Source organism: Pseudorca crassidens, chromosome 3, assembly GCF_039906515.1.
Source record: "Pseudorca crassidens isolate mPseCra1 chromosome 3, mPseCra1.hap1, whole genome shotgun sequence".
Lineage (NCBI taxonomy): Eukaryota > Metazoa > Chordata > Mammalia > Artiodactyla > Delphinidae > Pseudorca > Pseudorca crassidens.
Genome location: NC_090298.1, coordinates 136,585,588 through 136,610,833, shown reverse-complemented (window position 1 = coordinate 136,610,833; position 25,246 = coordinate 136,585,588). Strand labels below are relative to the sequence as shown.

At 40.4% G+C, this 25,246-nt stretch overlaps 1 protein-coding gene across 4 annotated transcripts in view; it reads right to left on the bottom strand.

Annotated features, from left to right (window-relative positions):
- The window catches only part of LOC137221986 (zinc finger protein 354B), a 30,070-nt gene extending 19,541 nt beyond the window's left edge, over positions 1 to 10,529 (bottom strand). The window contains exons 1-5 of one of the 4 annotated variants that reach the window (XM_067732541.1): positions 10,305 to 10,529; positions 9,175 to 9,387; positions 7,941 to 8,018; positions 5,874 to 6,000; positions 5,038 to 5,133 (exon numbers count right to left, since the gene is read on the bottom strand). In XM_067732541.1, coding sequence (XP_067588642.1) covers positions 5,038 to 5,133; positions 5,874 to 5,907 — 130 coding nt within the window. In that variant the 5' untranslated portion in view covers positions 5,908 to 6,000; positions 7,941 to 8,018; positions 9,175 to 9,387; positions 10,305 to 10,529. Of the gene's footprint in view, positions 1 to 5,037; positions 5,134 to 5,873; positions 6,001 to 7,940; positions 8,019 to 9,174; positions 10,275 to 10,304 lie in introns of those variants that run through there. The other 3 variants (XM_067732538.1, XM_067732540.1, XM_067732539.1) reach the window with 3 other exon arrangements.
- Between the last annotated feature and the right edge of the window lie 14,717 nt (positions 10,530 to 25,246).

The following is a 25,246-nucleotide window of genomic DNA, read 5'->3' as shown; positions in this document are numbered from 1 at the left end:
CATGCATGTTTTAAAGAATGCATTAAGTATAAAAATGTTGTGTTTCCTTTGTCAAAAAAAAAAAAAAAGAAAGCAAGAGGCGATACATGCACCCCTATGTTCACAGCAGCACTATTTACAATAGCCAAGACAAGGAAACAACCTAAATGTCCATCAACAGATGAATGGATAAAGAAGATGTGGTATATATACAGAATGGAATACTACTCAGCCATAAAAATGAATGAAATAATGCCATTTGCAGCAACACGAATGGATCTAGAGATTATACTAAGTAAAGTAAGCCAGAAAGAGAAAGACAAATACCATATGATATCACTTACATGTGGAATCTGAAATATGACGCAAATGAACTTATCTATGAAACAGAAACAGATTTGCAGATATAGAGAACAGACTTGTGGTTGTCAAGGGGGAAGGGGGTGGGGGAGGGTTAAATTAGGAGTTTGGGATTAGCAGATGCAAACTATTATATATAGAATGGATAAACAACAAGGTCCTACTGTATATAGTACAGGGGACTATAATCAATATCCTGTGATAAACCATAATGGAAAATAATATGAAAAAGAATACATATATGTATAACTGAATCACTTTGCTGTACAGCAGAAATTAACATAACATTGTAAATCAACTATACTTCAATAAAATTTAAAAAAAAAAGAATGTGGAGGACAGAGGGCCACGTTCAGATGTGCTGTGTCTAATAGACAAAGTGCCATCTGAACAGAAACCTGTGCAACTCAAGGAAGTCAGTCATGTGGGCTTGTGGCTCAGGAAGAATGGTCCAGGAGAGGAAAAAACAAGTGCAGAGGCCCTGAGGTGGCCTGTCTGAAGAACTACAAGGAGACCAGGGGATTAGAGTTCTTGAATGAAGGGCAGAGAGGAAGGAGGTGAAGGTGAAAAGGTAGCCAAGACCAGACCACGAAGGCCACACTAGGGGCTTTGGATTGTGTTCTATGTGATAGAAGCTACTAAAGGTTTTGAGCATGGGAGTGAGATAACCTGATCTACCTTTTAAATAGACCATTCTGGCAGCTACAAGGACAACAGATGTTGGTGGCAGGGGATGAGAACAAGACTAAATCAAACATATTAAACAGGACTACAGAGCATTTGGGCTCAACTTTCACCTTGTAAATTAACTCTTTAAAACCACTGCATGTTATGTTAAAACCACTGCTGCTCTAACCCCTACAGCACCTTTCTGCAAATTAAAAAAATTTGCAGATGCAGCCTCATCAAATCTTGGTGGGTGGAAGGCAGCCCACAAGGGACCCCTCAGCCAACCACCCTGCCAGGTTCAGTCTGCCCTGAATTCTAGCATAAATATAACAAAGAAAGAGAAAAAGACAAACACTTTTTCATTGGAGGTAATTTACTTAATCATCCCTGAATTTTTAAATTTTTGATTTTAAGAATATTTTCACATTGGGTGTCAACCAAACTCATGAGACGTTCAAGTTGATTTAATCACATTATCCATATTATATATATATGTATATATGTATACATATATATATATACATATAAAATATTCCAGAAAAATGATTAGACTTTGGGTTCATTTCTTTTCTCATTTTTTTTTTTTTTTGTGGTATGCAGGCCTCTCACTGTTGTGGCCTCTCCCGTTGCGGAGCACAGGCTCCCGACGCGCAGGCTCAGCGGCCATGGCTCACGGGCCCAGCCGCTCCGCGGCATGTGGGATCTTTCCGGACAGGGGCATGAACCCGTGTCCCCTGCATCGGCAGGCAGACTCTCAACCACTGCGCCACCAGGGAAGCCCTGGGTTCATTTCTTAAGGAAGAGACTCAGATGAGTCTCTTTGAGCCATTTCCTCCCATTTCTCAATATAAAACATACAGAGCCAGGGGTGACACAGTTTGTTTTTTCTGTTCGTTTTATTTTTCCTAGTTGTAAATAGTTTTGATGTGAAAATAATATTTTAAAAGCACATTTGGAGGCAATTAGAGGTTCTAGGAGTCCTATCCTGGAAGCATAAGCTTTTCCGTCACCGGCTGTTCAAAGGGTCGGTTTTTGGTTCTAGTCTAGAGTTAATGATCAAGGTGCTTCCAAGAACATCCAGATCCTTCACCTGAGCTCAGAGAACTGAGCTCCCCTTGGAAGGGAAACTGTTCTGAGGGGACTTTGGTCCAGGCAGATGGGAGACTCGCCAGGGTTGCAGGAGAGACACAACCACAGGCCAGCACTCCCAGGACGCTCCATCTGACTGTCACCTTTGACCAAAGAGAGGAGGTTCATCCCATCAAGAGAAACGCACACACTGGTTGGCTCTGATGTCCTTACTTCCTCCAGACACCCAGAGTTTTCCTTCAGGGACAGCTTCCCAAACCTGAGAAGGACTTGACATCACCACTAGGTGTCTTCAGGGTCTCTCTGGACAGCTTTCGACTCCAGTCATACTTTCTATTCAGTTTAATCCAACTAACACTTCACTCAGGAAGGGGGACTCCTCATGGATCAGAGGCTCCCGAGGCGAATGGAAAGTGAACAATTCTTCCTTCTCTTCCTTTGATCTTCCAAGCCATACTCAGTCCACACCTGACGCTCCTCCTAAACTCTCCACTGGTTCCCTGCTGCCTGCGTTCTCTGTTTACTTTGTGGTGGTCTCCAGCAGTTCCCACAAAATTAGAATATTTCTCCCAAATGACAGTTAAAAGATATAAGGAGAGATAAGTGTGGTTCCCACCTCAAAAGATCTCACCTTATACGGGGAAGAATGAGCTCTACTAAAGGTGTGGGCGCTTTAGGGATCGAGACAGCCTGTCCCACAGCCCTTCTGCTGGGCCCCCACTGTGAGGGGTCATCACTGACTCGTCTGGACCCAACAGCAACCTCAGACAAGTCCTACCACGTCTATGCCAGGTGGCTCCACATTGGTTGCAGGCTGATCCTTGCAGAATATAAACCTGGGCCCGTGGCCAGGGTACTTCAACTCCTCAGAGGCTGTGCCTGGCTCTCAGGTCCCGGCCCCCTCTCCCCGCTCCCGTCTCTACACGCCGGCTTCCTTTGTCTGGACTCTCGGACATGCTCTTCCTGTGCCTGAACGCTTCTCACAACGTGGGATCCGGCCCTTCCTCGGGAAGCCTTGCCCACAGCACCCCTCCTGTTCCACGTTCTCGCAGCACCTGGGGCTCTTCTCCCGAGGTCCTCACCGGAGTCTGTCATTCCACAGCCCTGTGTGCACTTAGCCTCCCCCTCCACTGAGCTCCGCCAGGGCAGGACCTGCGTCCTTCTGTCCAAGGTTGCACTGCTGTTTATCACGGGACAGGAAAGCAGTGGGCGAGGGTTAGAACCTGGCTCCCCCAGAGCCCTGGCCTCCCCAATTCAACAGCTCTCAGTCCTCAACTTCCATGACAGCCGAATCTGCCAGTTTTCTCCTCTGGTGACTTCTTCTCAGGCTCAGCCACAGATTCTTCCTTCTTAACTCACCTTATAAACACTGAGGTTTCCTGGGACTCTGTCCTCTCCTCCGTTCCCTCGTCTGCTCAGCTCAAGGTTTCAAATGCTACCTTCTCACTGACGGCTCCCTGACCTCCCTGTTGAGTTCCAACCCTGTATACCTTCTATAGCTGTCCACTGGCGACCTCTACCCATATTTCACTCACATCTCAAATGAAACCCATGCCACACCGAACTCGTCCTGAACCCTTAACAAAGGGACCTCTCCTTTTTCCTTTTTTTTAAAAAAATGTTATATTTATTTATTTATTTATTTTTGGCTGCATTGGGTCTTTGTTGCTGCGCATGGGCTTTCTCTAGCTGTGTCAAGTCGGGGCTACTCTTTGTTGCAGTGCGCAGGCTTCTCATTGTGGTGGCTTCTCTTGTTGTGAAGCTTGGGCTCTAGGCACGCCGGCTTCAGTAACTGTGACGCGTAGGCTCAGTAGTTGTGGCGCACAGGCTTAGCTGTTCTGTGGGATGTGGGATCTTCCCAGACCAGGGATCAAACCCATGTCCCCTGCATTGGCAGGCAGATTCTTAACCAGTGCGCCACCAGGGAAGTCTCTCTCTCCTCTTTCCTGAACCCACTGCAAGTGCCTTCCTGCAGGTAACGTCTTGCCTGCATTACACAATAATCTCCAGAAGGTTCCCACCTCTAGTTTTTCCTCACTTCAAATCTAAGACCAACAGTGTTTCCAAAGTGACCATTCTTATTAAATTGAAATTGCATAATAAGGACTTTATGAATATATTCTCTGTGAAAATTTTAATAACATTACATGTAAATAAAGTCCCCTTTCATCAATACTCATTCTCGATCCTAATCCAAATGTAACTAGTTACCACCTTAGGTGTCCCGCGACCTTTCTCTCAGCACTTACATGCATATTATGCATACAGACAAACACCCACGTAATTTTCTTTACACATAAATGGCGACATGTCATAATCATGCACTGTAACTAGCTTTAGTCCTTCACGTGCCTTGGAGCTCCACCCACACCAGTGCTTCTTGTTTCTGACTGTGGTGCTGTGTGCCAGTGTAGGGACCCACCTCAGCTTCTTTAGCTATGCCTTTACTGAAGGACATTTAAAGTGTTTCAGACTCTGACCATTTTTTCTAAAATATCAAGGACCATGTAATTCTTCTGCTTAAAATCCTTGAATTATTTCCAGTCACCCACGGACAGTTCCCCTCTCTAAGAACTGTACCAAAGCACTTCAGAGTGTGGCCCCCATCTGGCTTTCTGATCTCATTTCCTTCCTCATCTCTTTCTTTTCCCACAACCCTGGGCTTCAGTCAGAACGAATTATCTGCAGTTCCTTAAATGGACTAAGTTTGCTCAGTGAATACATGAAAATGCAGCCCTCCTCCGAAACAAGAGGAAAGAATAAAGATCCTGAGAGATTTACCTGTGAAGTGATTATCAGACATGACGCAGAAGTTTGTGACCCTTCTCCAAAACTTCTTGAGGACTGAAAACTTGGAGAAATTTCCCTGACCAACATCTCTGAGTTGCACATGCACTCATTTACCAGACTGCTGCCTGCAGAGATTCCCCACCCACTCACCTACAGAGGAGCCTCCAGGGCTTTCTTTCTCTACCTTCCAGGGATCTTCTCCTTGCTGCAACAGGGAGATCACCTCAGGTTTGGAAAATAGGAGTCCTGCTCATAGAAGAAAAAACAAAAAAATAAAAACAACAACAAACTTGGTTTTGACACGAAGAGGTATCTGAGATCTGAGTGGAAACTTACAGGATGATATAAAGAGCTCCTTAGGGTGCTCAAGTTCTGCCCCCATGATGTGAGGGGTGTGTTAGGGAAAAAGCAAGGGACTTGTAAAACATAACAATGTAATAATTAGTTGCATGTTAGGAAAATACATAAACATGTACCCTTGAAATAGGGTACCATTAGCTTTCTATAAAAGAGGAAATATATGAGATGTACAGACTAAATTCATATTTATAAACAGGTATCTATGGAGAAGATACCAGGTAGACTGTTTAAAATGAGAAAACACTATCTGGTTCCCTTTCAAATATGGATTATACAGTGTTCATCTAGCTGGAAAAGTGAACGGGAAAGGCAAGTGGTGGGTCAAAGAAGAGGGATGAAAGATGCTCTCTGCTTAGAGATGAGCAGACACATCATAGAACAATCATAGTGGGAAATGCCTGAACTATGAGGGAATTTCTAATGTGCAGCTCTGTAGACTGTCCCATCCGTGGGGCATGAGGCATCCATGCCTATTAGCAGGAAAAAGTTTTTCAGATTTATTTGTGGAGATCCAATTTGTACAGTGCTAAGGCAAAACTCAGCTAAAGTTTTGATGATCCATGGCTTTTACCCAGGGAATCAGATGCTGAGTTATCCCAATTTCTAAACAGAGGAAATTTCCTTACCCAATGACACCAAGTTGCTATAGTTCTCCAGCATCACATCTTGGTACAAGTTTCTCTGTGAAGGAGCCAGCTTTCTCCACTCATCCCGCGTAAAGAGCACAGCCACATCTTCAAACGTCACTGACAGCTGTAGAGACAGGCATCCCAGCTCACCCAAGACCACCCATCACACAGGGTGAAGAGGGCGGCAGTGGGAAGTAGACAGGCTACCATGAAATGCTTCTATATTATTCTAGGTTCTTAAGGTTTCAAGTCACTGGTTTAATGAACACTTGACCTGTGACAAATACATACTGAGTACCATGAAGTATGAACCAGGCCCTGTGTTAACCACACAGAGATGTGTGGAGGTATTAAGACCATTAGTGGGAGTGTTAATTAGAATAATCTTTCTAATAGCAATTTGGTAATACATATTAAGAGCTTTAAAATGTGCATACTTTTTAACTCTCCAATTACTATATTTGTTTGATAACGAACAGTGCAAAAAAATGCACACAAAAGGACATTTATTATGGTGTTAGTTAACAGCAGAGAAACAGAAACTCCTACAACCTAAATAATCACTGACAGAGGCTTGGTTAAATAATTTAAGGCACTATCTGTGTGCTCTCTGCAGCCTGAGGACAGTAATAATGGAAATTAAAACAGCTATCATTAACTGAATGCTTTCTTCAGGACAAGTACTATTCTTAGAGCTTTATATTAATCTTTAGTGTAAATCTTTATTTTACCTTCACAACAACGCTAGGAAGAAGGTACTATTATTGTCCTCATTTTACACAAGAGAAGTCACAGAGAGGATAAGAAATTTGTCTAAAGTCACACAATTGGTCAGTGGTAGTGCTGGGATTCCAATTCCAGGTGGATGTCTAAGGCTCCATTCTTAACCGCTCTGTAAAACTGCCTCTCAAAACCTACCAAATAGTTAATAAATAAATGAAATAATCCATAAAATGTACTTAAAACCATACATGGCTCATATTAAAGGTTCAGATCTTACCTATTATCATGTCAATATGAAGTACTATGAATCATTAAAATTGATGGTGTAAGTCAGTATTTTTGACTTAAAAAGGCATTCATAATAATGTTAAGTATAAAAAGCAAGTTACATATCAGTATGTATAGTTTGGTCCCATTTTTGATAAAAAATTATATATGTACATAGCAAGTGATGCTGAGAGATGCATAACAAATGGCTGACAGCGATCATCTCCAGATGGTGGGATTAAGGGTGATTTTACTTTTTTTTTGCATATACGGAAAAAATATATAGACAAATACATGTAATACACACATCTATGCACATATGTACATTTACAAGCATATATACATATACCCATATATATATATGCGTGCATGTTTTATTCTCTATAAAGTTTTTTGCCATGATCATGCAATATTTTTATAGTAAGAAAAGGCATTAAATTATTGGCACATTGAGAGGAATACAAGAAATGATCTCTGCTCTCAAAGAACTTACAATCTAACTGGCAGACAAGGAAAGTGCATGAATTTGAACACTAAAAGGAAAATGTGTAGCTGGATAGGACCATACACCATATCTGCTAATCCTCATTTTAGAGACGAGGAACACAAGATCCAGGACAGTCAAGATTCCAGGTCACATACTTTATTAATGGCAGAGACAGGATGATAACTAAAGTTTTCTTCCAACACAGCACTCGGTATACTCTCTCTCTTATCTTAAACATCCTATTACTGAGTTTTACACACAATTCCACACAGCAGGTGAGGTTAGGGAGAAATGTCACATAGGACTCACACACAGGGACAGAGAAAATTCTGGGCAAGAGAGCAGCTTGGCTCTGTTGGAATGGAATGTGAAAGCCTTAGAAAAAAGCAGTCCAAATATGCAAAGGCAGGTCCTAGCCGTAGCCTCAGAAGATCAACCACCATGACATTTCGTGGGTCCAAATGATATACAACATCGCACTGCAGAGAGCTCTGGTAACACAGGGGCTGGGCCTGCCATGTGTTCTGAGAGATGCACCAGAGGAATGGCTGGACAATAACCAGCATGAACTCAGAGGCCAGACATACCTGGGTTTGATTTCAGGTCACTTGACTTCTTTAAGCCTCAGTTTCCTCATGTGTAAAATGGGGGTAATAACTGCTGCGCTGTTATGAGAGTGAGAACAAAGGTAAAGCCCTCGGGATATTCCCCCAGCAACATTAACTATTATTGTTAGATGAAAATGAGTACAGAATGAACAGTATTTTCTGGGTCCTAAAAACACTGTACAGTTAATTTTTATCTATCAAGAGTAATAGTATCATGTACTAGAATAATATTGTTCAGCTACCACAACCACCACATATTCAACATCAACTATGTGCCCGGCCCTTACTGAAACACTTGCCATGCTGCAATTCCTCTCATCTACCCTATGAGGTACGCATGGTTGTTATTCCCATTCTACAGGTGAGGAAACTGAGGCACAGAGAGATGCAATTGCCTAAGGCCCATAAATGGTAACAGAAGATATGGGTTCAAACTTGGCTGTCTGGCTTGAGAGCCCCACTTCTAACTGTACACCCTGTATACCTTGCTTCTTCACTACTGATATCCCACAGCACCCTCCCTGCCACTTCCTGAGGAGTCTTCTCTCAGCTCTTAAAGTCAAGAGACCTCTCCATCTGTGTCCCCACCAAAATGGCTATCCTTTGTTCACACACCGCCTCACCTGGATGGGGTCCCACCCTCATTCCCACAGAATAAAGATGACAATGGCAGGTCAAGATCAGTTTTCAAGAGAGTGATAGAAGCAAGGCACATGATCCAGAAAGTTAAGAGGGAGAAAAAACTAAAAACTCTGGACTGGGAAAAGCCTGGGTAAGGTATCATGAAGATTCTCGGGGTGGAAAGAAAAAGAAAAGCATCCTGGCCAAGGGTAGGGAGGGGGACATGACTGAGCAAAGGAGGCAGGCCAGAAAGGAACTCTGCCAAGTACGCATGTTTATTGTTCTGACCCCAAGTGGTATAAGATATGTGGCATCTTACCTGTCAATTCAGTAATCATACAGTGAATTGAGATTAATGAATAAAAGAGTGTCTATCAGAAAAAAAAAAAAAGAGACACAACACATGGATTGGGGGGTTGGAGGCAAGCAATCCCTATGCAATCCACCATCTACCAGGATGGACCAACTCTTCAAAGGGAGAAGGACATGGGCTCCAAAACCTGGCGAAGACTGTACTGGGGACAGAACTTCAGTTTGAGGGTTAAAAAACAAACCTATTTGTCCGTAAGACTTGAGATGGTAATGCACTCACCTGAGACCTTGTTTCCCTCTGTTCAGTAGCCATGTCCTCTTTCTGGGCAGTTTCCCCTTAGGATGGGAGAAGTCTCCAGAAGCCAAATCTGAGAGAAGAAAATGGGAGCCAGGAGGAAGGCCCTTCTGCTTTGCACCCCTCAGAATCAGCAGCTCTGAAACCTTTACACCACCTGAGAATGATGCCATGTGCCCTCAGGAAGGAAGTCAGGAGCTAGGAGTAGAGAGGACCAGAGAGAAGGGCTGGGTCCTGGTCCAGGCCCAGCTCTTTCCCTGGCTCAGAGGAAAAGGTCCTAGGACTCCATCAGCAGTAGCAGCAACTCCCTGAGCCTCACCGCGTGCCAGGCACTACCTATCAATACATCATCGAGTCCCACAGCACAGTTGGCACTGTCAGCACCCCATTTTATAGATCAGGACACTGAGGGCAGAGTGGGAGCAACTTGCCCCAGTCCACACAGCCAGGGAGGGTGGCACCAGGATTCCAAGCACCGTGGGCTCCAGAGCACCTGCTCTAACCTCCCTGCGTGCATGTGACAACTTTTCTCCACCTCAAGCCTTCCCACCCAATTCCTCCCCCTCCTATCAAGGAAACAATTTCCAGATTTCTAGAGAAAGCTGCTTCGGAAAGGGAAAACATCAGCTCTCCTATGGCGGGGAGAGGGCTACTGTCTTGAGGAAAGGGCACAGAAAACCAAAGACCTGGGTTCCAGTCCTGGCTCTGCCACTGGGGGAAGCCGGCGACTCACTTCTCGCGCAAAACAAGCCTGTCACTCGGAAGTGCAGGAGTGATGGTAAGGGGAGGAAATTTCTCACGTTCACTGCCAGCCCGAAACAAATTCAAATGCCGTAAGGCGCTGGGCAGGTAGCGCACTGGGAATGGGTCGGGAGGAAGCAGAAGGGTGGCTGGGTCCAGCCAATGGGGACGAAGTGCCCGACCTGTCTCGTTCAGGGGTACTGTGGGATGGCTGGTGGCGGCAGGCGGACAGAGCCGGGGTGCCCGGCCCTCGGCCCGCCAGCGCCCACAAAGGCCCGGCTCGCGCCTCCTGGGCCTTTGTCCCATACCCCGGCGCCGCATCCTCCCGAAGTCCGGTCCTCCCTCCCGCATCCTGCCGAGCCTCCGCCGCTCACCTCACCCAGGCCTCGGGTGTTCCGCGGGCCGCAGGCAGGAAGCTCCGGAACTGCCACGGCCTAACAGCAACTACGGGTCGGGACTCCCCGGGGTGCTGTCTGGGCCGACCCCAGCCCAGAACGCCGCTCACGCCAGCAACAAACGCCCAACTCCCTGTGCAGGTCCGGAGCCGGGTAGTGAGGTGGAGGCGGAGGAACGGTCGCTAACCCCCTGAGAAACGTAGTCCACGCGAGAACCCAAGGATTCTGGGAAGTGTAGTTCTCCGCGCTTGCTGCGTGGAGAGGCCCGGCTGAGCCTGTCATGGGCCCGGCTGAGCCTGTCATGTGCCCGGGTACTCATTCTGGGCTAGTGGCCGCGCTCCGTGAGTTGCCGGCTCCTGGGTTCCCGGTTCTTCCGAGAGGAAACGGAGTTTCGCCGAGGACAGTGTATTGTAGCTCTGCATCTGCGTAAATGATAGTAAGGCAAGTAGACAACCTTCAAAAAACAAACCTATTTCCTCTTCAGTCTTTCAAAAAGTATATTGAGCACCTGCTACGCGCCAAGCCCTATTGTAAAGGATTTGAAATACCTCAGTGAGCAAAACAGAGATCATTGCTCTGGAGAACTTTTTTGGGGGGTGGGGGTGGGGAAGGAGGGAGGGAGCAGACAGTAAGCCATGAACATAATTATATAGCATTTTAGAAAATAAGCATTAACGCATTAACAGAAAAAGCGAAAGGAAAGCAGGGTTGGAAGTGTCTGGGGTAGGTACGGAGGCAAGTTGCAGCACGGATTAGGGTCACGAATACTGCTCTTTGTTAACATATTAGGAAACAATCTCGGTAAGGTAGAATGAGTATCCTTCCATAAGTTTTTGTTCAACTGTCTTAGCTATAATCAACTCATATGAATAATCATCATCGTGTCAACTTGTAAATAAAAATGCTGAGGCTTTGACTGGATTCTTTGAATCCATAAATCAACCTGAGGAAAATTAATATCTAACAATATGGACTTTAACAATCCATTAACATGGTACAGCAATCTTTTTATTTAAGTCTCCATATATTTTCTCCATAGCAGTATTACATATTTTTTGAGTTTTATTTGAGTATGTTTCATACTTTTTGAAGCTATTGTAAGTGGTATCTCTTTTTGAATTTCATTTGTAAAGTACCGGTTTTGTGTATAGCTTAGTGCCTGAAGTCTTATAAATTCCAATAATGAATTTATTGTGTTTTCGATTTTCTATGTAATATACTATGTGAATGACAGTTTTGTTTCTTTTGCAAAACTTTTGCTTCTTTTATATTTTATTTCTTTTAATCGCCATATTGAGTGGGCTGTGATTTCTAGTACAATGTTAATATAAAGTCAAAGTAGAGGCACGTCAGAAAAATGGCTTAGCAGGGAACTCCAAGCCCACAGCCCCCCTTGGAAACATAAACAGCAACTAGAAACTGGCTAAAATAACCATATGAAAGCTCTGGAAAACAGTAAAATATCTACAGCAAAAAAACCCCGAAAACTCAATCAAGGAAAAAACCACATTTGAAATCATGGTAATACTGTGATGTTTTTACTTGCCCTTGCCCCATCCCTTCCTCAGTGTAGCAAAATCTTGGTCTGGAGTGGCCAAAGCTAAGTTCCCAATTCCTTGCTCCAACAGAGAGGGAACAGAGGAGCTTTTATTTGTAAAGTTCTACCCTGTCTGAGGGCTGCCAGAAGTACTGGGCTCTATCTTGTCGATCTCGGAACTCAGATGGGGAGAAGCAGTAGGCACTGCTCCTAAAAGTTGTGGGTGGACTACAGTCCCACAGACACCTGGGGCAAGACAGTGAGGGTAGAAACATAAGATAGACCATCTAAAACCCTGAGGAGAGGCTATGGTTAAGCTTTGGGAAATCAAGACTTAAAAGCAGCTGAAAAACCAACATAAGGCCCAACCACAAAAGACGTAAGGAGCTCTTAAGTTTTCACCTCCATCTGATCCCTAGGCTGAGAACAAGCCAGCTAATTAGTAAAGGACAGCTCTAGCAGAGAACCAGTCTGCAAAGACTGGGAGAGGTGACTAGTTTCTCGTTTTGTTCTGTTTTTTAAGAAAAGACAAAAAAGTACTAAAGAGCAGTTTTAGGTTCACAGCAAAATTGAGAGGAAGGTATAGCGATTTCTCATTTATTCTCTACCCCAGCACATCATAGCCTCCCCCATTATCAACAATCACTCACCACAGTGGCACATTTGTTACAATTGATGAACCTACACTGACATATCCCAGTTACCCAAAATCCATAGTTTAGAGCTCACCCTTGGTGTTGTACATTCTATAGGTTTGAAAAAATGTATAATGAATGACATGTCTGCCATTACAGGGTAGTTTCACTGCCTTAAATCCTCTGTGCTCTGCCTATTCATCCCTCCCTGTTCCCTAACTGGCAACCACTGATATTTTTACTGTCTCCATAGTTTTGCCTTTTTCAGAATGTCATATAGTTGGTATCATAAAGTATGCAGCCTTTTCAGATTGGCTTCTTTCACTCTGTAATATGCATTTAAGTTTCCTCTGCGTCTTTTCATGGCTTGATAGCTCGTTTCTTTTTAGAGCGGAATAATATTCCATTGTCTGAATGTACCACATTTTATTTATCTGTTCACCTACTGAAGGACATCTAGGTTGCTTCCAAATTTGGGCAATTATGAATAAAGCTGCTATAAACAGCCATGTGCAAGTTTTTGTGTGGACATAGCTTTCAACTCTTTTGAGCATGACTTCTGAATCATATGATAAGAATATGTTTAGTTTTGTAAGAAACTGCCAAACTCTTTTCCAAAGCGGCTGTACCATTTTGCATTCCCTTCAGCAAAGTATGAGACTTCCTGTTGCTCCACATCCTCCACAGCATTTGTCAGTGTTCTGGATTTTAGCCATTCTAATAGGCATGTAGAGGTATCTCATTGTTGTTTTAATTTGCATTTCCCTAATGACATACAATGTAGGGTATATGACGATCTTTTCATATGCTTATTTGCCATATATCTTCTTTAGTGAGGTGTCCATAAAGGTCTTTGGCCCATTTTTTAATCTGGTTGTTTGTTTTCTTATTGAGTTTTAAGTGTTCTTTGTATATTTTGGATAACATCTGACAGGTCCTTTATCAGATATATTCTTTTGCAGATATTTTCTCCCAGTCTATGGCTTGTCTTCTCATTATGTTGACAGTACCTTTCACAGAGAAGACATTTTTAATTTTAATGAAGTCCAACTTAACAATTATTTCTTTCATCAATCATGTTTTTGGTATTGTATCTAAAGTCATTACCATACCAAAGGTCATCTAGATTTTCTCCTATGTTATCTTTTAAAGTTTTACATTTTGTGCTTTACATTTAGTTCTTTGGTCCATTTTGAGTTGATTTTTGTGAAGGGTGTAAGGTCGGTGTCTAGAGTCATGTTTTTTGCATGTGGATGTCCAGTTGTTCCAGCACTGTTTGTTGAAGAGACTATCATTGCTCCATTGTATTGCCCTTGCACCTTGTCAAATATCTATTGGCTATAGTTATGTGGGATTTCTATTGTGTTTCACTGATCTATTCTTTCACCAAGATCGTGCTATCTTGATTACTGTAGCTCTATACAGGCATATCTTGTTTTATTGTGCTTTGCTTTATGGCACTTTGCAGATATTACATTTTTTACAAATTGAAGGTTTGTGGCATTGTGCCTGGAGCAAGTCTGTCGGCGGCATTTTTCCAACAGCATTTGCTCACTTTGTGTCTCTGTGTCACATTTTGGTAATTCCCACAATATTTCAATTCATTATGAATTCACAGTCATATTCATTACGATTATATTTGTTATGGAGATCTCCAATCAGTGATATTTAATGTTACTATTGCAAAAAGATTGACTTATTGGAGGCCCAGATGGGTTAGCATTTTTTAGCAATAAAGTATTTTTTAAACCTAAAAATAGAACTACCATATGACCCAGCAATCCCACTACTGGGCATATACCCTGAGAAAACCATAATTCAAAAAGAGTCATGTACCACAATGTTCATTGCAGCACTATTTACAATAGCCAGGACATGGAAGCATCCTAAGTGTCCATCGACAGATGAATGGATAAAGAAGATGTGGCACATGTATACAATGGAATATTACTCAGCCATAAAAAGAAACAAAACTGAATTATTTGTAATGATGTGGATGGACGTAGAGTCTGTCATACAGAGTGAAGTAAGTCAGAAAGAGAAAAACAAACACCAGTTGCTAACGCATATATATGGAATCTAAAAAACCGGTACTGGTGAACCTAGTGGCAGGGCAGAAATAAAGACACAGACGTAGAGAATGGACTTGAGGACACAGTGGGGGAAGGGGAAGCTGGGACGAAGTGAGAGAGTAGCATTGACATAATACACTACCAAATGTAAAATGGATGGCTAGTGGGAAGCTGCTGCATAGCACAAGAAGATCAGCTCGATGCTTTGTGACGACCTAGAGGGATGGGATAGGGAGGGTGGGAGGGAGGCTCAAGAGGGAGGGGATATGGGGATATATGTATACTTATAGCTGATTCACTTTGTTGTACAGCAGAAACTAACACAATATTGTAAAGCAATTATACTCCAATAAAGATATTAAAAACTATTTTTTAGTTAAGGTATGTACATTGTTCTTTTAGACATAATGCTGTTGCACACTTAATAGACTACAGTATAGTGTAAACATAACTTTTATATGCACTGGGAAACAAAAAAATTCATGTGACTTTATTTTGATATTCAGTTTATTGCTGTGGTCTGAAACCAAACCTGCAATATCTCTGAGATATGCCTGTAGTAAGTCTTGACGTCAGGTAGCATTAGTCTTGCAACTTTGTTCTTCTCCTTCAGTATTGTGTTAGCTATTCTGGATCTTACGCCTTTCCATTAAACTTCATACTCAGCTTGTCAATATGCACAAAATAATTTGCAGGCATTTTGATTGGGATTGCACTGAATCTATAGATCGATTTGGGAAGAGCTGACATCTTGACAGTACTGATCCTTCCTATCCATGAAAAAGAAATATTTCTCCATTTATTTAGTTCTTCCCTGATTTTGTTCATCAGAGTTTAATAGTTTTCTTCACATAGATCTTACACATATTTTGTTAGATTTATACCTTAGTATTTCATGTTGGGGGGTGTCAGTATAATGGTATTATATTTTTGATCTCAAATTCTACATGTTCATTGGTGGTATAGAGGAAAGCAATTGATTTTTGTATATTAACCATGCATTCTGCAACCTTGCTATAGTTGCTTATTCTAGGAGTTTTTTGCATTTTCTACATAGATGATCATGTCATTGTTGGAGGAGGTCATCAAGAAGATGTGACTGCTAGTTGACCCAGGCAATCAGAGGCTCCTTAACCTCTCCCCCGTCCTTGGAATTTATGTTCCACCTACTATTTCCATACCAGTAGCCATTTTGAGGATGCAGCCTTGAGAGAGTAATGTGTTGTTGAGACCATCTGGACTGGATGTGTGACGAATCCCGTTAAAGCCTCTTTATAAACTTTTAAGATTCTGGCGGGAGGATGCAAAGATCTACTTGTCTTGCAACTGACGAAGATAGGCCTCATATGTAAGTTCCGTTGTTTATTAAAACTGCCACCTACTAGCCTGGAGTGGTCTGCCTCTTTCTTCAGTCTCTCCTTGCCCTCTGTGTATGGGGGCCAGTTTAAAATTTCAACCAGTGAAGTCCTGACTTTGCAAATGAACAGTCATCTGTGAACAAATATAGTTTTTTTCCCTTCCTAATCTGCATGCCTTTTATTTCCTTTTCATGTCTTATTGTATTAGGTAGAACTTCCAGTATGATGTTGAAAAGCAATGGTGAGAGGAGACATCCTTGTCTTGTTCCTGATCTTAATGGAAAGCTCTGAGTTTCTGACCATTAAGTGAGTTAGCTATAGGGTTTTTATGATAGTTTTTATCATGAGTGGATATTGTTTTTTGTCAAATGGTTTTTCTGCATCTATTGATATGCTCATGTGATTTTCTTCTTTAGCTTGTTAATATGATGTATTACGTTAATTGATTTTCAAGTGTTGAGCCAACCAACCTTGTATACCTGGGATAAATCCCACTTGGTACTGGTGTGTAATTCTTTTCATACATTGTTGTATTTGATTTGCTAATATTTTGTTGAGGATTTTGCCTGGTATGAGGATATTCGTGAGAGACATTGGTCTTGGGTTCTTTTTATCCTGTATTTTCTTTGTCAAGTTTTGGTATTGGGGTAATGGTAGCCTCATAAAATGAGTTACCATTTTATGAGAATTAGAAGTATACCCTTCTAATTCTATATTGTGAAAGATATTGTAGAGAATTGGTATAGTTTCTCCTTAAATATGGTAGAACCCATCTGGGCCTGGTGCTTTTCATTCTAAAGGGTTATTAATTATTGACTCAATTTCTTTAATATAGGCATATTCAGATTGTCTATTTCTTCTTGCATGGATTTTGGCAGATTGTGACTTTCAAAAAGAGTTAGTCCATTTTATCTAGATTATCAAATTAGTTGGCATATAGTTGTTCATAGTATTCCTTTATTATACTTTCAATGTGTTCTGTAGTGATGTCCCCTATTTCATATCTCATATTAGTAATTCATGTCCTAGCTCTTTTTTTCTTAGTTGGCACAGCTGGAGACTTTTTGATATTGATCTTCTCAAAGAACCAGCTATTGGTTTCATTGATTTTAACTATTGATTTCCTGTTTTCAACTTCATTCTGCTTTTTTATGATTTCTTTTCTTTTGCTTACTTTGGATTTAATTTGCTCTTCTTTTTCTAGTTTCCTAAGGTGGAAGCTTGGATTATTAATTTTAGATCTTTCATCTCCTCATAGATGTATTCAGTGCTATAAATTTCTCTCTAAGCACTGCCTTCCTTATACCCCACAGATTTTGATAAGTTGTGTTTTCATTTTCATTTCATTCAAAATATTTAAGAATTTCTCTTGAGATTTCTTCTTTGACCCATGTGATATATAAAAGTGTATCATTTAATCTCCAAGAACTTGGGAGATTTTTTCAGCTATCTTCTGTTACTCATTTCTAGTTTAATTCCATTGTGATCTGAGAGCAGACATTGGTGTTATTTTAAATTTATTAAGTGTGTTTTATCGCCCAGAATGTGGTCTATCTTGGTGAATGTTCCAGGTTAGTTTGAGAAAAAAGTATATTCTGCTGTTGTTGGATGAAGTGTTCTGTAGATGTCCATTATATCCAGTTGATCCATGGTGTTACTGAGTTCAGATATATCCTTACTGATTTTCTGCCTGCTGTATCTGTCCATTTCTGATAGAGGAGTGTGGAAGTCTCCAATTATGATAGTTGATTCATCTACTTCTTGAAGTTTGATCAATTTTTACCTCATGTAGTTTGATGATACATTGTTATGTGCATTCATGTTAAGGATTGTTATGTCTTCTTGGAGAATTAACCCCTTTATCATTATGTAATTCCCTTTCTTTATCCCTGATAATGTTCCTCACTTTGACATTTCCTCTGTCTGAAATTAATAGTTACTCCAACTTTCTTTTGATTAGTGTTAACATATTATGTTTTTCTCCATTTATTTACTTTTACTTTGTGTGTCTTTATATTTAAAATGAAAACAACATGTCTTACAGACAACATACAGTTGAATCATGTTTTTGATCATGTTTGATCCATCTGACAATCTCTGTCTTGGTGCATTTAGACCACTAACATTCAAATTGATGTAGATTAATATTATCATATTTGTTACTGTTTTCTATTTGTTGCTTATGTTCTTTGTTCCTGTTTTTGTCTTCCACCCTCTTTCTGCCTTTGAGATTTTAATTGAGTGTTTTATTTATTTAAAAGTTTTTCTTTTAATTTTACATACTGTTTACTGTTTTTTTTTAAAGTTTTAATTTTTTCAATTGAAGTATAGTGGATTTACAATGTTGTGTTAGTTTCTGGTGTGCAGCAAAGTGATTTGGTTATTTATATATATATATTCTTTTCATATTCTTTTCTATTATGGTCTATTACTGGATATTGAATATAGTTCCCTGGTCTATACAGTAGGACCTTGTTGTTTATCTATTTTATATATAGTAGTTTGTATCTGCTAATCCCAAACTCCTAATTTATACTTCCCCCACCCCATTTCCCCTTTGGTAACCATAAGTTTTTTTTCTATGTCTGTGAGTCTGTTTCTGTTTCATAAATCAGCTCATTTGTGTCATATTTTAGGTTCCATGTGTAAGTGATAATCATATGGTATTTGTCTTTCTCTTTATGACTTACTTGACTTAGTATTATAATCTCTAGGTCCATCCATGTTGTGGTAAATGGCATTATTTCATTCTTTTTTATGGTTAACTAGTATTCCATTGTGTATATATACCACATCTTCTTTATCCATTCATCTGTTAATGAATGTTTAGGTTGTTTCCTTGTCTTGGCTATTGGAAATAGTGCTGATATGAACATTGGGGTACATGTATCTTTTGGAATTATAGTTTTCTCCAGATATGTGCCCAGGAGTGGGATTGCTAGATCATATGGCAACTCTATTTTCAGTCCATTTTCTCCACACCCTCTCCAGCATTTGTTATTTGTAGACTTTTTAATGATGGCCATTCTGACTGGTGTGAGGTGATGCCTCATTGTACTTTTGATTTGCATTTCTCTAATAATTAGTGATGTTGAGCATCTTTTCATGAGCCTATTGGTCATCTGTATATCTTGTTTGGAGAAATATCTGTTTAGGTCTTTTGCCCATTTTTTGATTGGGTTGTTTGTTTTTGCTGTTGTTGTTATTGAGATGTATGAGCTGTTTGCATATTTTGGAAATTAAGCCCTTGTTGGTTGCATTGTTTGCTAATATTTTCTCCCATTCCGTAGGTTGTCTTTTCATTTTGTTTATGATTTCCTTTGCTGTGTAAAAGCTTGTAAGTTTGATTAGGTCCCATTTGTTTATTTTTTATTTTATTTCTATTGCCTTGGGAGACTGACCCAAGAAACTATTTGTACTATTTATGTCAGAGAATGTTTTGCCTGTGTTCTCATCTAGGAGTTTTATGGTGTCATGTCTTATATTTAAGTCTTTAAGCCATTTTGAATTTATTTTTGTGTATGGTGTTAGGGAGTGTTCTACCTTCATTGATTTACATGTGGCTCTCCAGCTTTCCCAGCACCACTTGCTGAAGAGACTTTTCTCCTTTTATATTTTTGCCTCCTTTGTCGAAGATTAATTGACCATAGGTGTGTGGGTAATTGAGCATTATATATGGTTTCATTTTCTCGTTTCATAGCATTTCAGTAATACTTCTTTTTTTTTTTTTTTTTTTTGTGCCGTATGCGGGCCTCTCACTGTTGCAGCCTCTCCCATTGCGGAGCACAGGCTCCAGATGCGCAGGCTCAGCAGCCATGGCTCATGGGCCCAGCCGCTCTGCGGCATGTGGGATCTTCCCAGACTGGGGCACGAACCTGTGTTCCCTGCATCGGCAGGCGGACTCTCAACCACTGCGCCACCAGGGAAGCCCCGTAATACTTCTTTTATTATTTTCTTTAGTGGTTGCCCTGGAGTTTGCAATGTACATTTACAACTAATACATGTCCACTTTCAAATAACACTGTACCACTTCATATGTTGTGTGAGTACCTTATAACAATAGCAAAATAATTCTAATTCCTCCCTCCTGTTCCATGTATCATTGCTGTCATTCATTTCACTTATATATAAGCATACAGAAGCATCTATCTGTCTTTTTATCTACCTATCTATATTATGTACACAAGCATACAAAATCAAATACATTGTTAATATTATTGTTTTGAAAAAGCTGTTATCTATTAGATCAATTAAGAATTAAAAAAACAAAAGTTTTAGTTTTATCTTTGCTTAATCCTTCTTCAATGCTTTTCCTTTCTTTATGTAGATCTGAGGTTTTGACTTATATTATTTTCCTTCTCTCTAAAGAAGTTCTTTTAACATTTCTTGAAAGACAGGTGTCCTGACAGCAAATTCTCTTAGTTTTGTTTGTCTGATAAAGTCTTTATTTCTCTTTCACTTCTTAAGGATAGTTTGCAGGGCACAGAATTCTAGGTTGGTGGGTTTTTTCCTCAACATTCTAAATATTTCGCTCTTCTCTCTTTTTGCCTGCATGGTTTCTGAAAATATGCTGTATGTATTCTTTGTTCCTCTAGGTAAGGTGTTTTTTCACCATAAAAGTTGCAGGGGCTCAGCTCTATTTGTAAAAGCTGGTTGATGTGAAAGCTTCTTCCCACAGAAGGGTAAAGACTGTTTCCCATAGAGAAAATGTATTTGTCTTACAGAGTGGTAAGACAAAAGTTTATACAGTTTGTACTTTCATGGTACGGAACACGTCCATAGGATTTGGAGTAGCTAGGGCCATGTTTGAGACACCTGAAAACCAACATTTTGAAACATGGCATCAAAAGTGGTGAGATGGTCTGAGATTGTAGGCAAGATAAGAGTGAAATCTTTGCCGATTCCATGCCAAGGCCTGCTTAACCCTTAGTAAGAGTATTTGTTTTAAAAGACGGATGCAAAAATTTTTAGGGCACAGTGCTTTTTCAGGATGTGGAATGTTCATCAAGTGAGTGAAGTGGGAAGTGATTTATTTCACAGTTGTCTATCACCACTGTTTCCAGGCTACTTTGAGTCTCTGCAAAACAGGTGTGAGAATGTAATCAATGGCCTTGTCAAGCTGCAAACCAAGAAGAGGCTCCTGAGCAACCGGAAGCCTTTTGGATCAGGCTACCAGCACAGAGTTTTTCCAGCAGTGTTTTCCCATCAAGGAGAGTTCTACCTTGTATGTGATAGAGGCAGACGTGTGTCCCTGGAACTTGTAAATCTAGCAACTGTAATTGCTAAGTGAGGTTGCGCTCAGTTTAGAAGGTGGCTTCTAAAGCTGCAAGATGCTCAGTGGTCCTAGGCGGAATGAGAGTGAAATCCTTGCAGACTGCGTGCCTAGGCTTGTTTCACCTGTAGTAAAAGCATTTGTTTTCACAAGATAGATGCAAGAATTTTTAGGGACAGTGGTCTTTTGGTGTATGGAAGGTAACCGAAGTCACTGAAGAAGGTAGTGATTTATTTCACAGACTTACAAGATGAGTGTTTTTTACAGACCACTTTGAGTCTTCCTCAAAACAGGTTTACTACCTGAGAATATAAGCAATGGCATCCTCAACCTGCATCCGATGAAGAGTTTCCCATGGTAACTATAATACTTCTTTTTGAGATATCCTTTAAAACTGTGCTCAGCTCTGAGTGTAAAGCACGTAAGTGTGAAGTAAGGAAAGTCCTGTTTCCCACAGAGATAATGTACATATCATACAGAGTAAAAGGAGCTGCTAGAGGCTCTGTGTTCAGAGGCAAAATGAGAGTGAAATTCTTCCAGACTTCATATGAGGGCTTGTTTCCTCCATAGTAAAAGTATGTGTTTTTCACAAGTTAGACGAAAGAATTTTTAGGCACAGTGTTCTTTCATTGTTCATAACTGACCTCGAGTGACTGAAGCAGGTAGTGTTTTATTTCACAGATAAGAATGCACTGTGTTTTTTTTATTGAGTGGAAGTTATATTTGTTTATGATGCATGAAGTATTTTGTTAAGAGATCTGTAATACTTCTCTTTGGAGAGGTACTTTAAAGCTGCTCTCAGCTCTCTGTGTAAACCCCAATAGGTGTGAAGTCCTTTCACACTGTGGAATTGTCCAGATTTCCATAAGAAAATGTACTTGTCATACACGTATGAGGACTAAGTTTTATACATATTTTTCTTCCAGTGTATGGAATTTTTACCCATGATTTGGAGTAGCTAGTGAAATGTTTCAGAGACTGACAAACCAATCCTTTGTATAGTTGCATGGAAAGCTGAGAGAAGCTCTGTGTTCAGAGGCGAAATGAGAGTGAAATTCTTGCAGATTACATGTCAAGGCTTCTTCCCCCTTCAAAAAAACTGTGTGATTTTCACAAGGTGGACTAAGGAATTTTTGGCACACTGTTCTTACACTGTATGGAACTTACTGCAAGTGACTGAAGACGGTGGTAATTTAATTCTCAGACATATATAACAAGTGTTTTCCAGGGCACTTTGAGTCTTTCCTCAAAACAGGTTACTAACTGAGAATATAATCACTGGCCTTGTCAACCCACATGCAATGAAGAGTCTCCCATCACAACCAGAACTGCTTTGCACCAGGCTACCATACCAGTACAAAGTTTCTCCAACAGTGTTGTTTCCATGAAGGAAAATTATACCTTGTATGTGATACGGGCAGAGGTGTGTTCCCTGAACGTGTAAATTGGCAACTGTAATTGCTAAGTGAGGTTGAGCTCAACTAAGTGTGCTCAATGCAATTGAAAGGTCAGGCCTTTCAGATGGCATAAACATGATTCTCACAGAAGGAATGTAGCCAATTGTTTCTGTTAAACTTCTATGCGCTGTGGGTTTTTTTTTTTAAGAGAGTAGAAGATGTATTTGAAGTGTGATGCATGAATTGTATTGTTTAAGAGATGTAATACAGGTCTTTCGAGGGGTCATTTAAAGCTGCATTCAGCTTTGTTTTTATGCCAGTAGCTGTGAAGGCCTTTCCCACGTAAGGAAAAGGACTGTTTCCCATAGAGAAAATATACGTGTCCTACAGTGTAGAAGGATGAAGTTTTATACACATTGATCTTTCAGTGTATGGAACATGTACCCAGGATTTGGAGTGAAATGTTTGAGAGACCTCAAACCACCCCTATGAAAAGTGGCATCAAAAACTGCAAGAAGCTCAGGGTTCAGAGGCAAAATGAGAGTGAAATCCTTGCAGACTGCATGCCAAGCCTTGTTTCTCTCATTGTAAAATATGTGTTTTTCACAAGATAGGTGAAAGAACTTTTAGGCACAGTGCCCTTTCAGTGTTTGCACCTTACCTCAAGTGCCCGAATCAGGTAGTGTTTTATTTCACAGCTGTCTTTAACACTATGGTTTTACAGGCTACCTTGAGTCTGTCCTCACAACAGGCTACTAAATGAGAATGTGATCAAGGGCCTCGTCAACCCTAATACAATGAAGAGTCTCCAGTTGCGACCAGAAGCATTTTGTGCCAGGCTATCAATACAGAGTTTCTCCAACAGTGTTCTTTCTCTAAAGTAAAATTATACCTTGTATGTGATAGAGGCAGAGATGTGTTCCCTAAACCTGTAAATCTAGCAAATGTAGTTGCTAAGTGAGGTTGAGCTCAACTAAGTGTGCTCAATGCGATTGGAAGGTAAAGCCTTTCTTCAGAAGCCATAGTTAAACATGATTCTCATGGAAGGAATGTAGCCAACCGGTTTTTTACCATAAGAAAGAAATCCTATGCACTCCGTTCTTTCATTGTGTGGAAGATATATATGAATTGTCATGCATGAAGTATATTGTTTAAGAGATCTGTAATACTGGTCTTTGGAGAGGTACTTTAAAGCTGTGGCAATTGGTGTGAAGGTCTTTCACACTGTGGAACAGGCCTGGTTTCTATATAGAAAATATATGTATCATACAGAGTAGAAGGACAAGGTTTTATACAGATTGTTCTTTCAGTGTTTGGAAATTGTTCTCAGGATTTGGAGTAGCTAGTTAAATGTTTGAGAGACCTGTAAACCAACCCTTTGAAAATTGGCATCAAAAGCTGCGAGATGCTCCATGTTCAGAGGCCAAATGAGAGTGAGACTGTATACCAAGGCCTCTTTCCCCCATAGTAAAAGTATGTGTTTTTCACAAGATAGAGGAAAGAACTCTTAGGCACAGTGTTCTTTCAGTGTTGGGAACTGACCCCAAGTGACTGAAGTAGGTAGTGTTTTATTTCATAGCTGTCTAACACTATTGTTTTACAGGTAATTTGAGCCTTTTCTCAATACAGGTTACTAACTGAGAATATAATCAATGGCCTTGTCAACATGCATACAAGGAAGAGCCTCCCATCACAACCAGAAGAACTTTGTACCTGGCTACCAGTATAAAATTTCTCTGACAGTGTTCTTTTCATGAAGGAACGTTATACCTTGTATGTGATAGAGGCAGAGATGTGTTCCCTAAACTTGTAAATCTAGCAACTTTATTTGCTAAGTCCTGTTGACCTCAACTAAGTGTGCTCAATATGATTGGAAGGTAAAGGCTTTCAGAGGGCAGAATTAAACGTGATTCTCACAGAAGGAATGTAGCCAATGTTTCTTACCATAGGAAGGAACTTCTGTGCATTGCATTCTTTTATTGAGTGGAAGATGTTTTTGAAGTGTGACATATGAATTATATTGTTTAAGAGATCTATAATACTGCTCTTTTGAGATGTACTTTAAAGTTTTGCTCAACTCTATGTGTATACGTCAATAGGTGTGATAACCTACAGTGGAAGAGAATGTAAAAAAATATGTGTGTGTGTAACTGAATCACTTTGCTGTACACCTGAAACTAACACAATATTGTAAATCAACTATATTTCAATAACTATTAAGCTAATAATAAAAACTAAAAAAATATAAAAGGATTAATAGTCAATACCTGTCCTTCTCAAACTATTCTTAAAAAATTGGAAAGAACATTTCCAAACTCATTCTATGAGGCCAACATTACGCTGATATCAAAACCCAAAACACTTCAAAAAAAGAAAATTACAGGTCAAACATAAATATAAAAATCCTCGACAAAATATTAACGATCTGAATTCAACAATATATTAAATGGATCTTACATCATGATTAAGTGGGATTTATTTCAGGATGCAAGGAAGGTGCAGTATCCTCAAATCAATCAATGTGATACACCACATTAGCACCCTGAAGCATGAAAATCATATCATCATCTAAATAGAAGCAGAAAACTATTTGATAAAGTTCAATATCCATTTATGGTAAAACCTATCAACAAAATGTGTATAGAGGGAA